The sequence below is a fragment of the Falco naumanni genome, chromosome 3 (assembly GCF_017639655.2).
Source record: "Falco naumanni isolate bFalNau1 chromosome 3, bFalNau1.pat, whole genome shotgun sequence".
Classification (NCBI taxonomy): domain Eukaryota; kingdom Metazoa; phylum Chordata; class Aves; order Falconiformes; family Falconidae; genus Falco; species Falco naumanni.
The window spans coordinates 76,051,185-76,063,399 of record NC_054056.1 but is presented as its reverse complement, the minus strand read 5'-3'; the positions used below and the strand labels follow the sequence as shown (position 1 = coordinate 76,063,399).

The following is a 12,215-nucleotide window of genomic DNA, read 5'->3' as shown; positions in this document are numbered from 1 at the left end:
CAAACAAAAACCATGTTCTTGTAAAATGCTCCTTCCTAAACTACAATTATTTCAGACTTTACAGAGTTGATGCAGATGGTGAAAGAAGCTACCTTTACAAAACCCATTCGGTGATTTACCAGCACTTGACTCCTGAAGACTTTTTCAGTTCCAAGCCTGTAGTGGGTTTGTTTTCAGTTTGCTTTAAACAAACAAAATCTTCCAAAACAGGATTCTTCTTCTAAAAGCACCTTCAAGGAGCTTTACAGTTCATTCTGCTTTTCATTTTTGGAGTCTTAAGCTGCTGCCTTATATCTTAGCTGCAAGAAGCTGAGTGTTGATTTCTAAGCACAGGTTTTTTTGAGGAAAAGAAAGCAAAGCAGAGCTAGCCTCTAAATCAAGTAAATAAGTCTGTATCAATTCTGCTGTAGAGTGGAAAACAACAGTGAAGGCAGTAGTCTTCCAGGTTGCAGTAAGAAAGTATTCTCTGCAGGCAGTATAAGAATAAAAATGCCATTACGTGCTGTTTAGTACCACACTTCTTTTAATTCTGGAATCACACTTGCATTCTCTCTATAATCCTTCATAGGGTGTTTTTCATGAAGAAATTAACTCTATAATCTTTTGGATGATAAAATGATTAAATACTTAAGGGTCCGTTTTGCTTTCTGTGTAGCTTCAGTTTCATGTTACAGCTGAACTGGGTAGTGAGGCATCAGAGGGTCAGCACAAGTACAAAGGCTCAGGCTAGGGGATCAGCCTTCTAGTAGGTTTGCTGTATTCAGCTAAGGTAGCTTGTCAATATGCCAAAGCAAAAGCAAACACAATTTTTTCAGTAGTTGTAACTACTTATTTAAAATACCAGACTCTTAAAAATGGCATTGTTGAGTGATAAGATGTAATATTGCTGAGATATGCATTGATTTTCTTAGTTTTTTTGTCGCTCAGAGCTTGATGCTGATACCAGGAATGGAGATGGAAGCGGCTCACATTCTTCCCTAGACCAGATTAGATTTAGAAAAAATGGAAAAAGAGTCTATAAACCAGAAATACATTTGTTTTGGACTAATTTAAATGTTTTGTGTTAATTTTTGACTGTATTCGGTTTTCTAAGTATACTTAGCACCTACATCTACAGAACTTCTGAAGCGGTATTTTGTTTTGATTGGAAAAACCCATATTTTTCCATATAAAATGTCGACAGACTTCCTCTAAAGCTGAGAGTCTGTTCAGAATTCTCCTGGTTTAGAAAATAATTTCTATTTAAATGAAGCAAAAATTTCAGGCAATAAATAAATCACTGGATGAAAGTCAAAATAATTTATTGTCGACCAAGTTATTCCTGAAATGCACTTCTTTGAAGACCAGAGTGATTACTCTCATGTCACAACTATAAAGGTGATTCATAGGGTTTAATCTGCAATGGCTAAGAAGGTTACAGATCCAAAAAGAAGTTACGAAAAAGCAAAGGATGTTTGCCAAACCATGTGCATAAAAGTTCTTACATTTTTCTATATGTTAAATGCTTTGACAGTGCTGACAGCTATTTAGAAACATTATTAATGATATATATTGACCTTAGTATATGATACCTGACAGTCTCAAGTTTCAAAGCTGCAGAAGTAGCTGGACAAGGCTGATTTTGATCATAACTCCATAGAGAAGTATGTGTCTCAGCTTCTTCATGTCTGTTTTTCTGCCTTTCAGATAGAGGAGTTTCGTAGACTGAGGACACATGTTAAAGGTGCTGAACTTTTAGAGGGCTGTGATGGAATCCTAGGAGATAACTTCAGACCAACTCAGCCACTTAGCGATAGAATCATCAGGGCTGCATTTCAGTAGCAGAAGAGGAAGAACAGCAAAAATAATCCTTTATTCAAGTAAGTAAAAGCTTAGCAGAAAATTCAAAATAATGAAATAATTTTCATAGGGGAGTTTTTGTTAAAGGAGAAAACTCATTGAGTTCATTTCAGCTAATGTTATTGTATAGTGTCAGCAATTGTGAATTTTGACATTACTGTTTTATTTTATCCTGTAGTAAAATAGTTTGGTTACTATTAGGTTCTTTACTGGCTGGAATCTAATATACGATTTACTGAATTGAAATATTCGTATTGGTGTCAGTAGGCAGTGGATCTTGCACAATTACTTACAGCTTTAAATTTTAGCTAATGCAGTGAGAAACAGCACAGTATGTCTAGGCTACATGGTAGATTTTCTTCACTGGTTGATTTCTTTCCATGTTTTTAGAACACCAGTCACTGGTGAATCTTTATAGTGTTATCTGTTAAAAAAAAGGGTAGTAGTTCTGGAAGGAGGCCTATAATTCTCAAAGCAGGCCTGTTGATCCTTTTTTTTTTGGATCCTTTCTCCCTGCTTTACAATGCTGTTCGTTCCCAGCAAGACTGAATCTCGGGCAAAACCAGTGCAGATACAAGAGGAAACTAATTAACTTCTGTCATGGCTAATTTTTCATATTTCATTCATTGAAATAGTTGCTGCTGCTTGTCCTCAGTGATGTTTTCAGCCTTCATTGGCTCACAGAGCAAGAATTTAAGGATGTCATTGGATTCAGTGCTTAAGAGCTAATACACATGTGAACCTGCATTATCCCAGCTTCAGTTATTAAAACCTGCTATGTCATGTTCCCCTAGCCCCTATCAGTTACAAGATAAATTCCCTCAACAGTTAGTTTTAAATCTCATTATACTTAGTGAATCAATGTTTTACTAGAATGAAAAGACCTGGTAATGAGAGTTAAAGCCCAGGAAGGTGGTTGAATCACCTTCCTCAGAGGTATTTAAAAGACATGTAGATGTGGTACTTAGGGAGATGGTTTAGTGGAAGAATTGGCAGTGCTAGGCTAACAGTGGGAGTTGAAGTTAAAGGTCTTAATCCAACCTAAATGATTCTATGATTTTAAGACAACTAATTACCTTGAAAATTGTGAGTCAAGACATCTACATTTATGGCTGATTTTGTGATGAGGTGGCTCCACCTCGTCAGAAATAGTAAGACAGCTAATCTGGGAGATCTTCAAGAAAAGAATGAATCTGTTCACTTGCCTTGTTTAGTAAGTCCTACTACTTTTTAATACCGTAGCATTTTTCATCTACTGTCTTACAATGAACTTTATTTAAATAATAACAACCTTGGGTACTCCCATTACCCTATTTTACTGGTAGAATCCATTATATAAAAGCTTCAGGTTTTCTCTCTGCACATTTCTTCAAAGCCATATGTTCACAGGAGAACCAGTTCATCCAGAGTTTCACCTGGAAGCATGCTGCTGAAAGTTTTTGCTAAACATTTTTGGGAAAGGACATTTATTTGTATGTAAAATTCTTGCCCTGTCTAGGCCAATGATGGAACTCCTTAGTTCATATCAGGCTCTGTTGTGGTTAAACCTCTTCAGAGCATGCTGTGAGTCCATCCCCCAACTTCATATCAAGTTAACAAATGATCAGGCAGCAGATAACCCATAAAAGAGATTGATAATTCAGTGCTTCCAAAAATGGATCCATTAAAACTGAGTGGGAAGATTATCTTTCCTCCTGCATATGACACAAATTATTAAATGGGCTGAGACAGTGGCCAACAATTTAATGGTCTTTCCATATAGCATAAGCATTCAGGTTTTTTTTTGAAGTTAAGGATTTATTTGTATTTTATAACCCTATTTAATATCTGCATCCCAGAAATTAAGAAAAGAAAGCAAAACATTATTCCTTTTATTAAAATTGTTTTCTTACCCCTTATTTAATTTTGGGCACATCCCTGAGCCCAGTTCTCAATTACATGGTTCTCTGCAGTCACCAAATGTCGTCACTTTAATCTTGAAATGGATGTTTCAAATTCATCCTGGCTTCTGCATAAAAATTACTTGGGAAAATCATAGCAATATTAAAGTACGATTTTTCTCAGGGAGTGAATATTGCCCTCAGGCCAGTGCAGGTAATTCAAGTCTGTAACAGTGAAATTACTTGACACACTGAGTTTGAATTTTAAGCACGAAAGAGTTTCCTTTACAATGCTGGAATTGAAATGTAAAAATTTCCCTTTTGCTTTCATGTTTGAAATTTTATTACTTTTGTCAATACTTATAAAGATTTGTTTTAAATAATAAGATTTATCTTGGGCATGCTTCACAAAATAATCTGCAGTTTTAATTCCCAAATGATGGCATTTTTAATGTAAAATGATGGTCCTCACTGTAGGGCTATGCTAATTATGGACTCTCAAGCACTGAGAAGGGAACTGTGGCTCCTGGCATTGTGTAGCCCAAGAAGAAATGGCACTTGGCTCTACACCAGATTGAATTATTTATCAGAAAGTCATTTGGCCAGGTCTTCTTTTAAGTTTTGGATGCATCAGTCCAAATAGCACTGAAACAATCAAGGGTTCACAATATATTCTTGTTGTTGAGTTTGTCTTTGGGGAGCTGGAAAAATGAAGTGTAAAAAGAAATTGTGTGGCTTTGACCACCTTTCTTCTATGCAAAGAGGCAGAATGGGAGGAAAACGGTCTTACCTACTTTGTACTGATTTCCTCACACAGTTCTTTCCAGGAGGAAGGTGTTTAGGAACAGTAGCTCCTCATACAGATCTCAGCCATCCTCAGAAATGACACCTTCCCTCATTCATAGGAATGGGTAATGGTCCTTAAGCTGGGACTGTTACCATCAGCTGAATATTGCTATGAAGGCTCAGTAGCAGATGGGAAGGTAATAGTTCGCAGGGTGGCATCTACACAGTGATCCAAGAGGGAGCATTTTTTCCTTTCAAAGAGATTACCTTTTCTTTTAAAGTTCTGGTATGTCTTGAATATTACAATTACAAACACACAGGTGGACTTTTCTGACACGATGGCCCTCTGCCAAGGCTGCTGGAACTCCTGTCCTAGTGCAGCCCAGGAGGCTGTTGGCCACCCTTGTATAAGTGGGGTCATTACCGACTCATGTTCAACTTTTTGTTTACCAGGACTCCAGATGCTTTTCTGAAAGAAAACAGAGAAAGGATAACATTGTAACTTCCTCAGTGTTACCACTATTTTTTTTTTTTTTTGATACTTCATACTTGACTCAGAGCCCTTACTATGGGCATCAGGCTATTTCTTGACAATCTCAAGTGATCTTGGGAAAAGATTTTTAAGTCATATTGTTATATGAAGCAAAGCTTCACAAGGGGGGACAATAAATGCTACCACTCAGAAATCAAATAATAAAAATCTTAAAACTTCCACTTTATGAAAAGCTAGATTTTTGGAAATTTGAGCCCTGACTGTTTTTAAACATGTGAATTGGGAGTATTCCAGCAGGTTATTTTATTCTGGGGCTTGCCACCTTACCTAATGGGTAAGTACTTTTTTTCAGTCATGTATTCTTCACTGAAGACAGCATAATTTGTGGTTTCCAATGGATTTATTACCCTCTTTTTAATCCTTGTTGCTTTACATGTAACTGAATTGATAGACATGCCTTTCTCCTCTATTACATCAGTGGAACAGCCTAATCTGTGAATGAGCAGGATGTCTGATTTCAAACACTTAAATATCACCTTGAACTGATGATACTGAGTTCAGTATGGCATGTCGACACATCTTCATCTCTTTATAAAACAGGGTGTATAAGCATGATTCCATGCATAGGATAGTTAAACAGCATTGCTCCCATTTAGTAAGAGGAGGTCAAATAAATGCCTGGTAGAAAAATTATTGAAATCAATAAGATTCTTTTAATAGAAGGCAGTAAGAGCTAGTTCTAAAAAATAACTTGCTAAAATAATAATAAAAGAGTATTTTCTTTTGAAAGTGATAAACTTTAATTTACTTTACACTTGGGCATAATTAATAAACTAAAGAATTTGATTGCCAGTGTGTTGTCTCCGAAGTGCATATCCCAGACACAATTTATTTTGTATCCATAAATAAAGAATTGCCCTCCAAGTGTGATGATGGCTTATACCTGCTCCATGTACCTATATACATTACTCCAGTTCTCTTGAACATTTTTTGTGTGACTCATTCAGAAACTCCTGAAAAAGCATTGATTTTTATATACATAAATGCATGTACACATTCACATACACATTTGGTAGACCTTAGATTGTAAGCAGCTGCAAGTTTATCCAATGTCCTGTAAATTATGATAGCAAAAATTAATTGGGATTAAAACCCATTCTTGATATAATTACCATTTTTCTACTTGTAGTTTCAAGATTAGAGGGGAAAAAAAAAGAAGACAAAATATCAAGGTTGTGCTAGGCCTGAAGGACAGGAAGGAGTAGTTTACGGTGGGAGGAACAGAGGCTGTATGCCTGACACTGCAGAGACTGTCTGCATGATATTGGAAGGTCTGAGCACAGCGTTAGTTTCACAGTAAGGAGAGAGGGCAGTGTATTGACTGCATCTGGTGTGTTTAGTGAGTGGATAGCACACACGTTACTTGCATTTGAAGCTGCCGAGCTGCTCTTGTGGCAGCAAAACTATGCTGCCTTTTCCACAGGACATTGAACGGGGGATGAGTGTTGCCTGTGGGAATGAGCTAGTGCTAAACAGGTAGTGGTGGACTCCCCTCTTTGTGGCATTGCACACTGTATGGTAACTAGATTATAGAATATGAAGGGACATTCAAATACAGTGTGAGCTATGGAACTCGGCCTTGTCTTTGAGAAACAGAGATAGGAGAGGCACATGCTATGGTCTGTATTTCTTTGCCTAAGCAGATCTCGGTGAACTTGGCATTTGAATGGAGGTTTACGGTACGATCAATATGTCTCCCTATTCTCAGTTTACTGGTAGCCTTTGTAGTCCCTAAAGTTCACAAAGAAGTTGCTCTGCAGAAGTTCCAGCACTTGGGAATTTTATCCATTCCTGTTGTGTAGATTCCAGAGCTGCAGTGAGCTTTCAGCAGCCATGCATCATTAGGCTACTATGACCATTCTCTTTTTCCTGTTTTTAAAAAAAGCCAACACAAAGTTTATCAACACTAGTTCTTTAGAAATGCAAACACTGATTTCCTAGATTTGATGAAATATGAGTATTTATATTACTTCTTAGGAAGTGATTTTTCATCAGTCATTGTTTGTCTCCATGTGTTCCAGGTTTGTGCTTATAAGGTGGTTGGTTTAACTGTTAAGTTTTAATCTTTGAAAGAAACTCAACTTCACATTATCAACAAAACTGAGTATTGTTCTCCTGTTTTTTAAGAGCTTATGTAAAGTGCCCAACACTCCCCTGCCACTTCAGAATACTTGAGAATGTGCTTGTATTTGAATGTGTGACCGTAGGACAGACAGCCAAACACCTTTGGCTTGTGAGCCACACACCATAATTGGAGACCTACTGAAAACATACCAAAACTTCTGGAGCATTCAGGAGACCAAGAGCATCAGGAGTGGCTGAAAGATGGTACCTTTTCAGGTTGCCTCCCACTGTTTCATTGTAATAGCATGGAATGAGGCATGCACTGAGATTGTAAGTGAATGCTGTCATGCCAGCCTAACTTGTTTTCCCACTGCTGAGGGTTCAAATTAGTGAGTAGCTAATTGGAATTCTTATTGGAATTTGTGATTCTAGTTATTTCGTATGGATGAAAACAATGCAATGAAACTATGCAAACAGACTCTTGCTAAGCAGATAGCAATGTTTTGAAAATAAATAACAAACAGAACTGATGGAGTTATTTGGGTTACTGAAAATGTTTTTGCAACGGGTAATTGTCACTCAAGATAGAGAATACTGGTAGTGACAGTTGTTAACAACATTTTATGACTAACACTACAGTTTATGACAAAGCAGTGTTACAAATCAAAACTTACTGTAATTTTCTCAAAGATTTTTATGCATCCCTAGAGCTCAAGAGAAACAAAGGTACACTTTAGTTAGCTAGATGTTGTTAAATGCCCACAGAACTAGATGTAGACTCAATAAATGGTGGCCTTTTCATGGAAGGAATGGAAAGTGTTTCAGGGAAGATAAGGATTCAGGAGATAGTCAGTTCTCTTTTCTGAGATATTTGGAATCCATGCCTGACCATACTTTCAGGTGCTGTTTTTAGGAAGGTGTAGGATAATGGTAATTTGTAGTCAGTGTTAAACTAGTTTTGCCACCCATGTTCTTTGATTTTTTTTTTTAAACTGTTAAACTTTGTGGTTTATCCTAGTGTTAGAGAGGAGAAGGCAAGATGCTTCTGTAAGAAAAAATATAGAGACATTATGTGAGATGATAATGGTAAGGAATATGGTAAGACAAGAGAGGTGGAAAAGCTTTCCAGAAGGCAGATTGACTACTTTTAAGTAGCAGAAGGAAGTTTTTGATCTTGTGTAGTGATCTTGACCTAAGGCTGCTACAATGAGGAATCTTATTTTCTCCCTATCAAATGGAAAGGCATATTATCATGGCCATCCTATTTAATTTCTCTATAGTCCATTTATTTGCATTTTCTCAACATGTTTGGAGGACTTTAAAAAATAATCCTTTTCACTGACATTTTCTTATATCTTCTTTTTGAAGTGTGCTCTGTCTATTACTATGGGAACATTGGGACTTTTGGTTCTTAAAAATATGTCAGCTGCGCCCTGTCTTTGCTCCTGCGGCTGCTTCATGTTTCTGGGATAAAGTTACAGTCCTGCATTTATTCCAGTTTTGTCCAAGAAAATTTATTCTCTGTGAGGAATCTAAGTACACAAAACTATCATATGAAAGAATTAGAAATAGGTATTTTTGGAAACATAATGATTTTTTTTACATTCTGAGGATGATTTATGAAATGTGATTGATCTTGTTAATATTTCTTTTTTTAAAACCTTGGGTATTGTGATAATAGCTCTCAGATTTCCCAGGTATTTACAATTCATGGCACTGATCCTGAAAGCTTTTCTTGGGTGACGGTTGTCTGATCTGTAGAGGACTCCACCAGAAGCAATGGGACTCTAATATATGTAGGACTCAACCCAAGCAAAGGAAATTTCAGAGGCAGAAATATAATCTATAAACAACAAGCAAGACATCTAGGCAATTTTCTGATTATAATACATATGCCCATTTGTACAATTGTAGCTCAAATATTACATTTCCAAAAACTTTTCAGAAGAGTAAGAGAAGCAGGTATCTTCATACCTACTTAAACCTTTAACTTGATAGTGTTACTTTACTATTAATTTACCGTGGTAGAAAAATTACTCTTAAACAAGAACAAAGGGTAAACATGAATAACAACACTAACAGTATATGCAATCAGTCTTATCAGACAATATGTTAAGTATTTCTGTAACAAACCCAACTGAAAACTTCAGACTGGCTCATATAATTAGGCTCCTTTCCAAAAGTAATCCATTAATACAATAGCTGCGCAAGTCCCAGTTCAACTTAATTTCACTGACTTTGATTTTTGGACCAAAAGCATTAAGCTTGAAGTAGTGAAAAATGTACAAAATGTGCATTCAATTAAGGAGTAATTAGATACTCAATCACCCTTACATCACACTAGGGATTATCCAAGAAAGAAGAGAGATACTACTTACTGCAGTGTATAAAACAGTTTTCATAATTAGTTTAGCACTAATTGAGATTGAGAACGTGTCACTGTGTCACAGCATTAGTTTGGCTACGTGGAACCTTAAGAACACTAAGTTTGTGGCTTCTTTTGAGCTTCCTCACTCAGCTTTTTCAGCCTTAATTCCCTGATCCAGTATCATCAGTCCAAGCAAGAGGAACTGTTTTGTTCACTTCAGGGAGGGGGTTGGTTCTTGCATCCTTGTGTTAGTAGCCCACTGAAAAACATGCCAAGAGTTTTCCCAGAGATGGCAATCTTATTATTACGTGGTTTTTTGATGTTACACCTTTATACCAAACCCCAGGAAGAACTGGGAATGCTCTGTGCTATTACGTGGAGTGTAACTGTGGCTAAAAGTAGCTGCTCCGTGAAGGGCTTACAGCCTCGCTTAGAAGGCAACTGGTAGAAAGTTCTTCAAGTTGACCATCAAATAGTCCTGCTGACAGACATCATGACTTTTGGGGATATTGGATATAACCAGGAAGCACATAGAAATCCTGGCACCGATTGTCTTGTGGGTAGACACTGATTTCTTAACAGCACTGCTGGTTGACTGACAGCCTCTACATTCCCTTCCTCTTTAAGAAAAGTGTGGGAACTCTCTAGACATGCATTGACTCTTCCTGCAAGCAATCGTGGCCCCAGGTGACCATTTGCATCCATGCATTTTTTGATTTTTTGTGTGTATGTGCTGAGCTATAGTTAGCACTAAAATAACCTCGGGAAAAAATGAGATTATTAGTATAACAGAATGAAATGGTTTGGCACAGTTATACCTACCACTTCTGAACCGAGAGCACTGGAGTAACCTGAGCAGCTGATTTCCTAAGGTTATGCTGAAGCACAAGAATATGTGTTTGCATGAAACAAAGAATTGAGTTTTCTCTGCTGTTAATTAATAAGAATATTACTGGTGTTAGGAAGGACAAATTGGGTGATTGCTTTCTGTCTCCTGAGCCCACCTGAGTCCCATGAGAGCTGTGTACTCAGCACTTTATTTGGTAGGGCCCCTAAAATAGTAAACAGTAAAAAATTCTCTGTGACTAGTAAATTTTCCTCCCTAATTTACCACCATGGTCTCCACATTAGAATCAGTTACCTGACTAATTCAGAAAGCCAATTGTAAAGTTTTGTTTCAAGTTTATAATTTTATCACTGTGTTTAACTTTGAATTTTTATTGCCATTTCCTCCATTGCTAGTAAATCTTCCAGTGCTGGCTTTACCCTAAAAGAGAAGAATCGGGACCATTATGCCACTGAAGTATACACTCTGAAACTGCCCCCACCTGCTGTCATGAAATCCCAGCTTTTAGTTTTCCCTGTCTCCCTGGCTGGACATAAACAGTCTTTCAGACCCACTGTGGAGGAATTTCAGTAACATAATTGTTCCATTCTCTTTTCAGAAAGTGGGAAGACAATGCTCCCACAGTGCCCTCAGATGAGAAATGGAAACTTTTGAGGCTGCTGCTTCAGTTGAACCACAAAGCCTGTATTGTTTGTCATCATCTAATTCAGCCTTGATAGACAGCTGTGACAGTTGGTCTGTCCACACAGCCCAGTGAAATTCTGGGAATGGGGCTGTACATTAAGAGAAGAAATCACATTAAATCTTCCAATTCACAGTTAACTATTTTAAAATGGCAATTATCATTGCTTATATATAGTTACTTTGCCATAGCATTCAATAGTGGTTTGTGATCCAAGTAGTATTAATTTTAAGCTTGGTATGAATGTTAATATGTAGAAATACTCATTATTATTTTGAATGTTAGATTTAATTTTATTCCATATCATCTCTTGTGCTGTCAGTAACCATCTTTTCTGTAGAGGGGAGGTGCATTCTGTAAAACTAATAAAAACATTGTTTGTTCACAGTGAGTATTATACAAATTCAAAATTAATTTTGGGGCAGAAAGGAGCACTTTTCTGCCAAACCTATGCCCTTAACACGATTTATCTGAATAAAGCTGGATGACATTTGCATTACTAGGAACCTTACTGAAATAAAGGACAATTTTGAAGCAAGGAAAATTAACTGGTATAACAATAAACAAAATCATCTGGATTATTTTCTACTTGACGAGTTGTTGGACTTTGCAAAGAAATGTTCAGTTCAGGCAGAAAATGATCAGCCTTTGTTCTCCTGTGAATTATGATTGTTCTGTTTGTTCTGTACATTGCTGTGAAGGGTGGTCTGGGGACCTGCTCTGCATGCCCTGAGCTCACTGCACAGCATGGGGATTGCCATGTTTGGGCCACACATCTGACAGAACAGATAAGGGAATGGTAGTCCAAGGCAGCTAGTGAAGCTCATAGCTTCTGATTCCTGCAAAATACCAAGATCCGCAAAACAGAGTCAACAATGTGGTAGGCAATAGCTTTGATCACCATAGCTGTCAGTGAGGTCCACTTTACTAACATGAGAAGGGCAGGTTTAGGCAGAGACCTACAGGAGTGGAAGAACGCTGGAGGCACAGATGGCAAGCTCCAGGCCAGGGCACAATGGAGATGCAAACCAAGGGTTCACAAAGGGGACGTTACTCCCTTGGAGCAGATTGGTGAGTCATCAATCACGGAGTCATCACCAGGCAATGGTAAATGCAGTGTCAGAAGGCATGCTTAATTACCTTGTCAAGGGTTATGGGGAGAGCTGCTGCTGAATAATGAGCTACGAATTCTCTGA

At 37.5% G+C, this 12,215-nt stretch overlaps 1 protein-coding gene across 3 annotated transcripts in view; it reads left to right on the top strand.

Moving 5' to 3' along the window:
* CA8 (carbonic anhydrase 8) overlaps window positions 1-11,597 on the top strand; it is a 46,815-nt gene extending 35,218 nt beyond the window's left edge. For all 3 annotated transcript variants that reach the window (XM_040586496.1, XM_040586495.1, XM_040586494.1), the window contains 2 exons: window positions 1,687-1,859; window positions 10,936-11,597. In XM_040586496.1, coding sequence (XP_040442430.1) covers window positions 1,687-1,821 — 135 coding nt within the window. In that variant the 3' untranslated portion in view covers window positions 1,822-1,859; window positions 10,936-11,597. The remainder of the gene's footprint in view (window positions 1-1,686; window positions 1,860-10,935) is intronic.
* The last annotated feature ends 618 nt before the right edge of the window (window positions 11,598-12,215 follow it).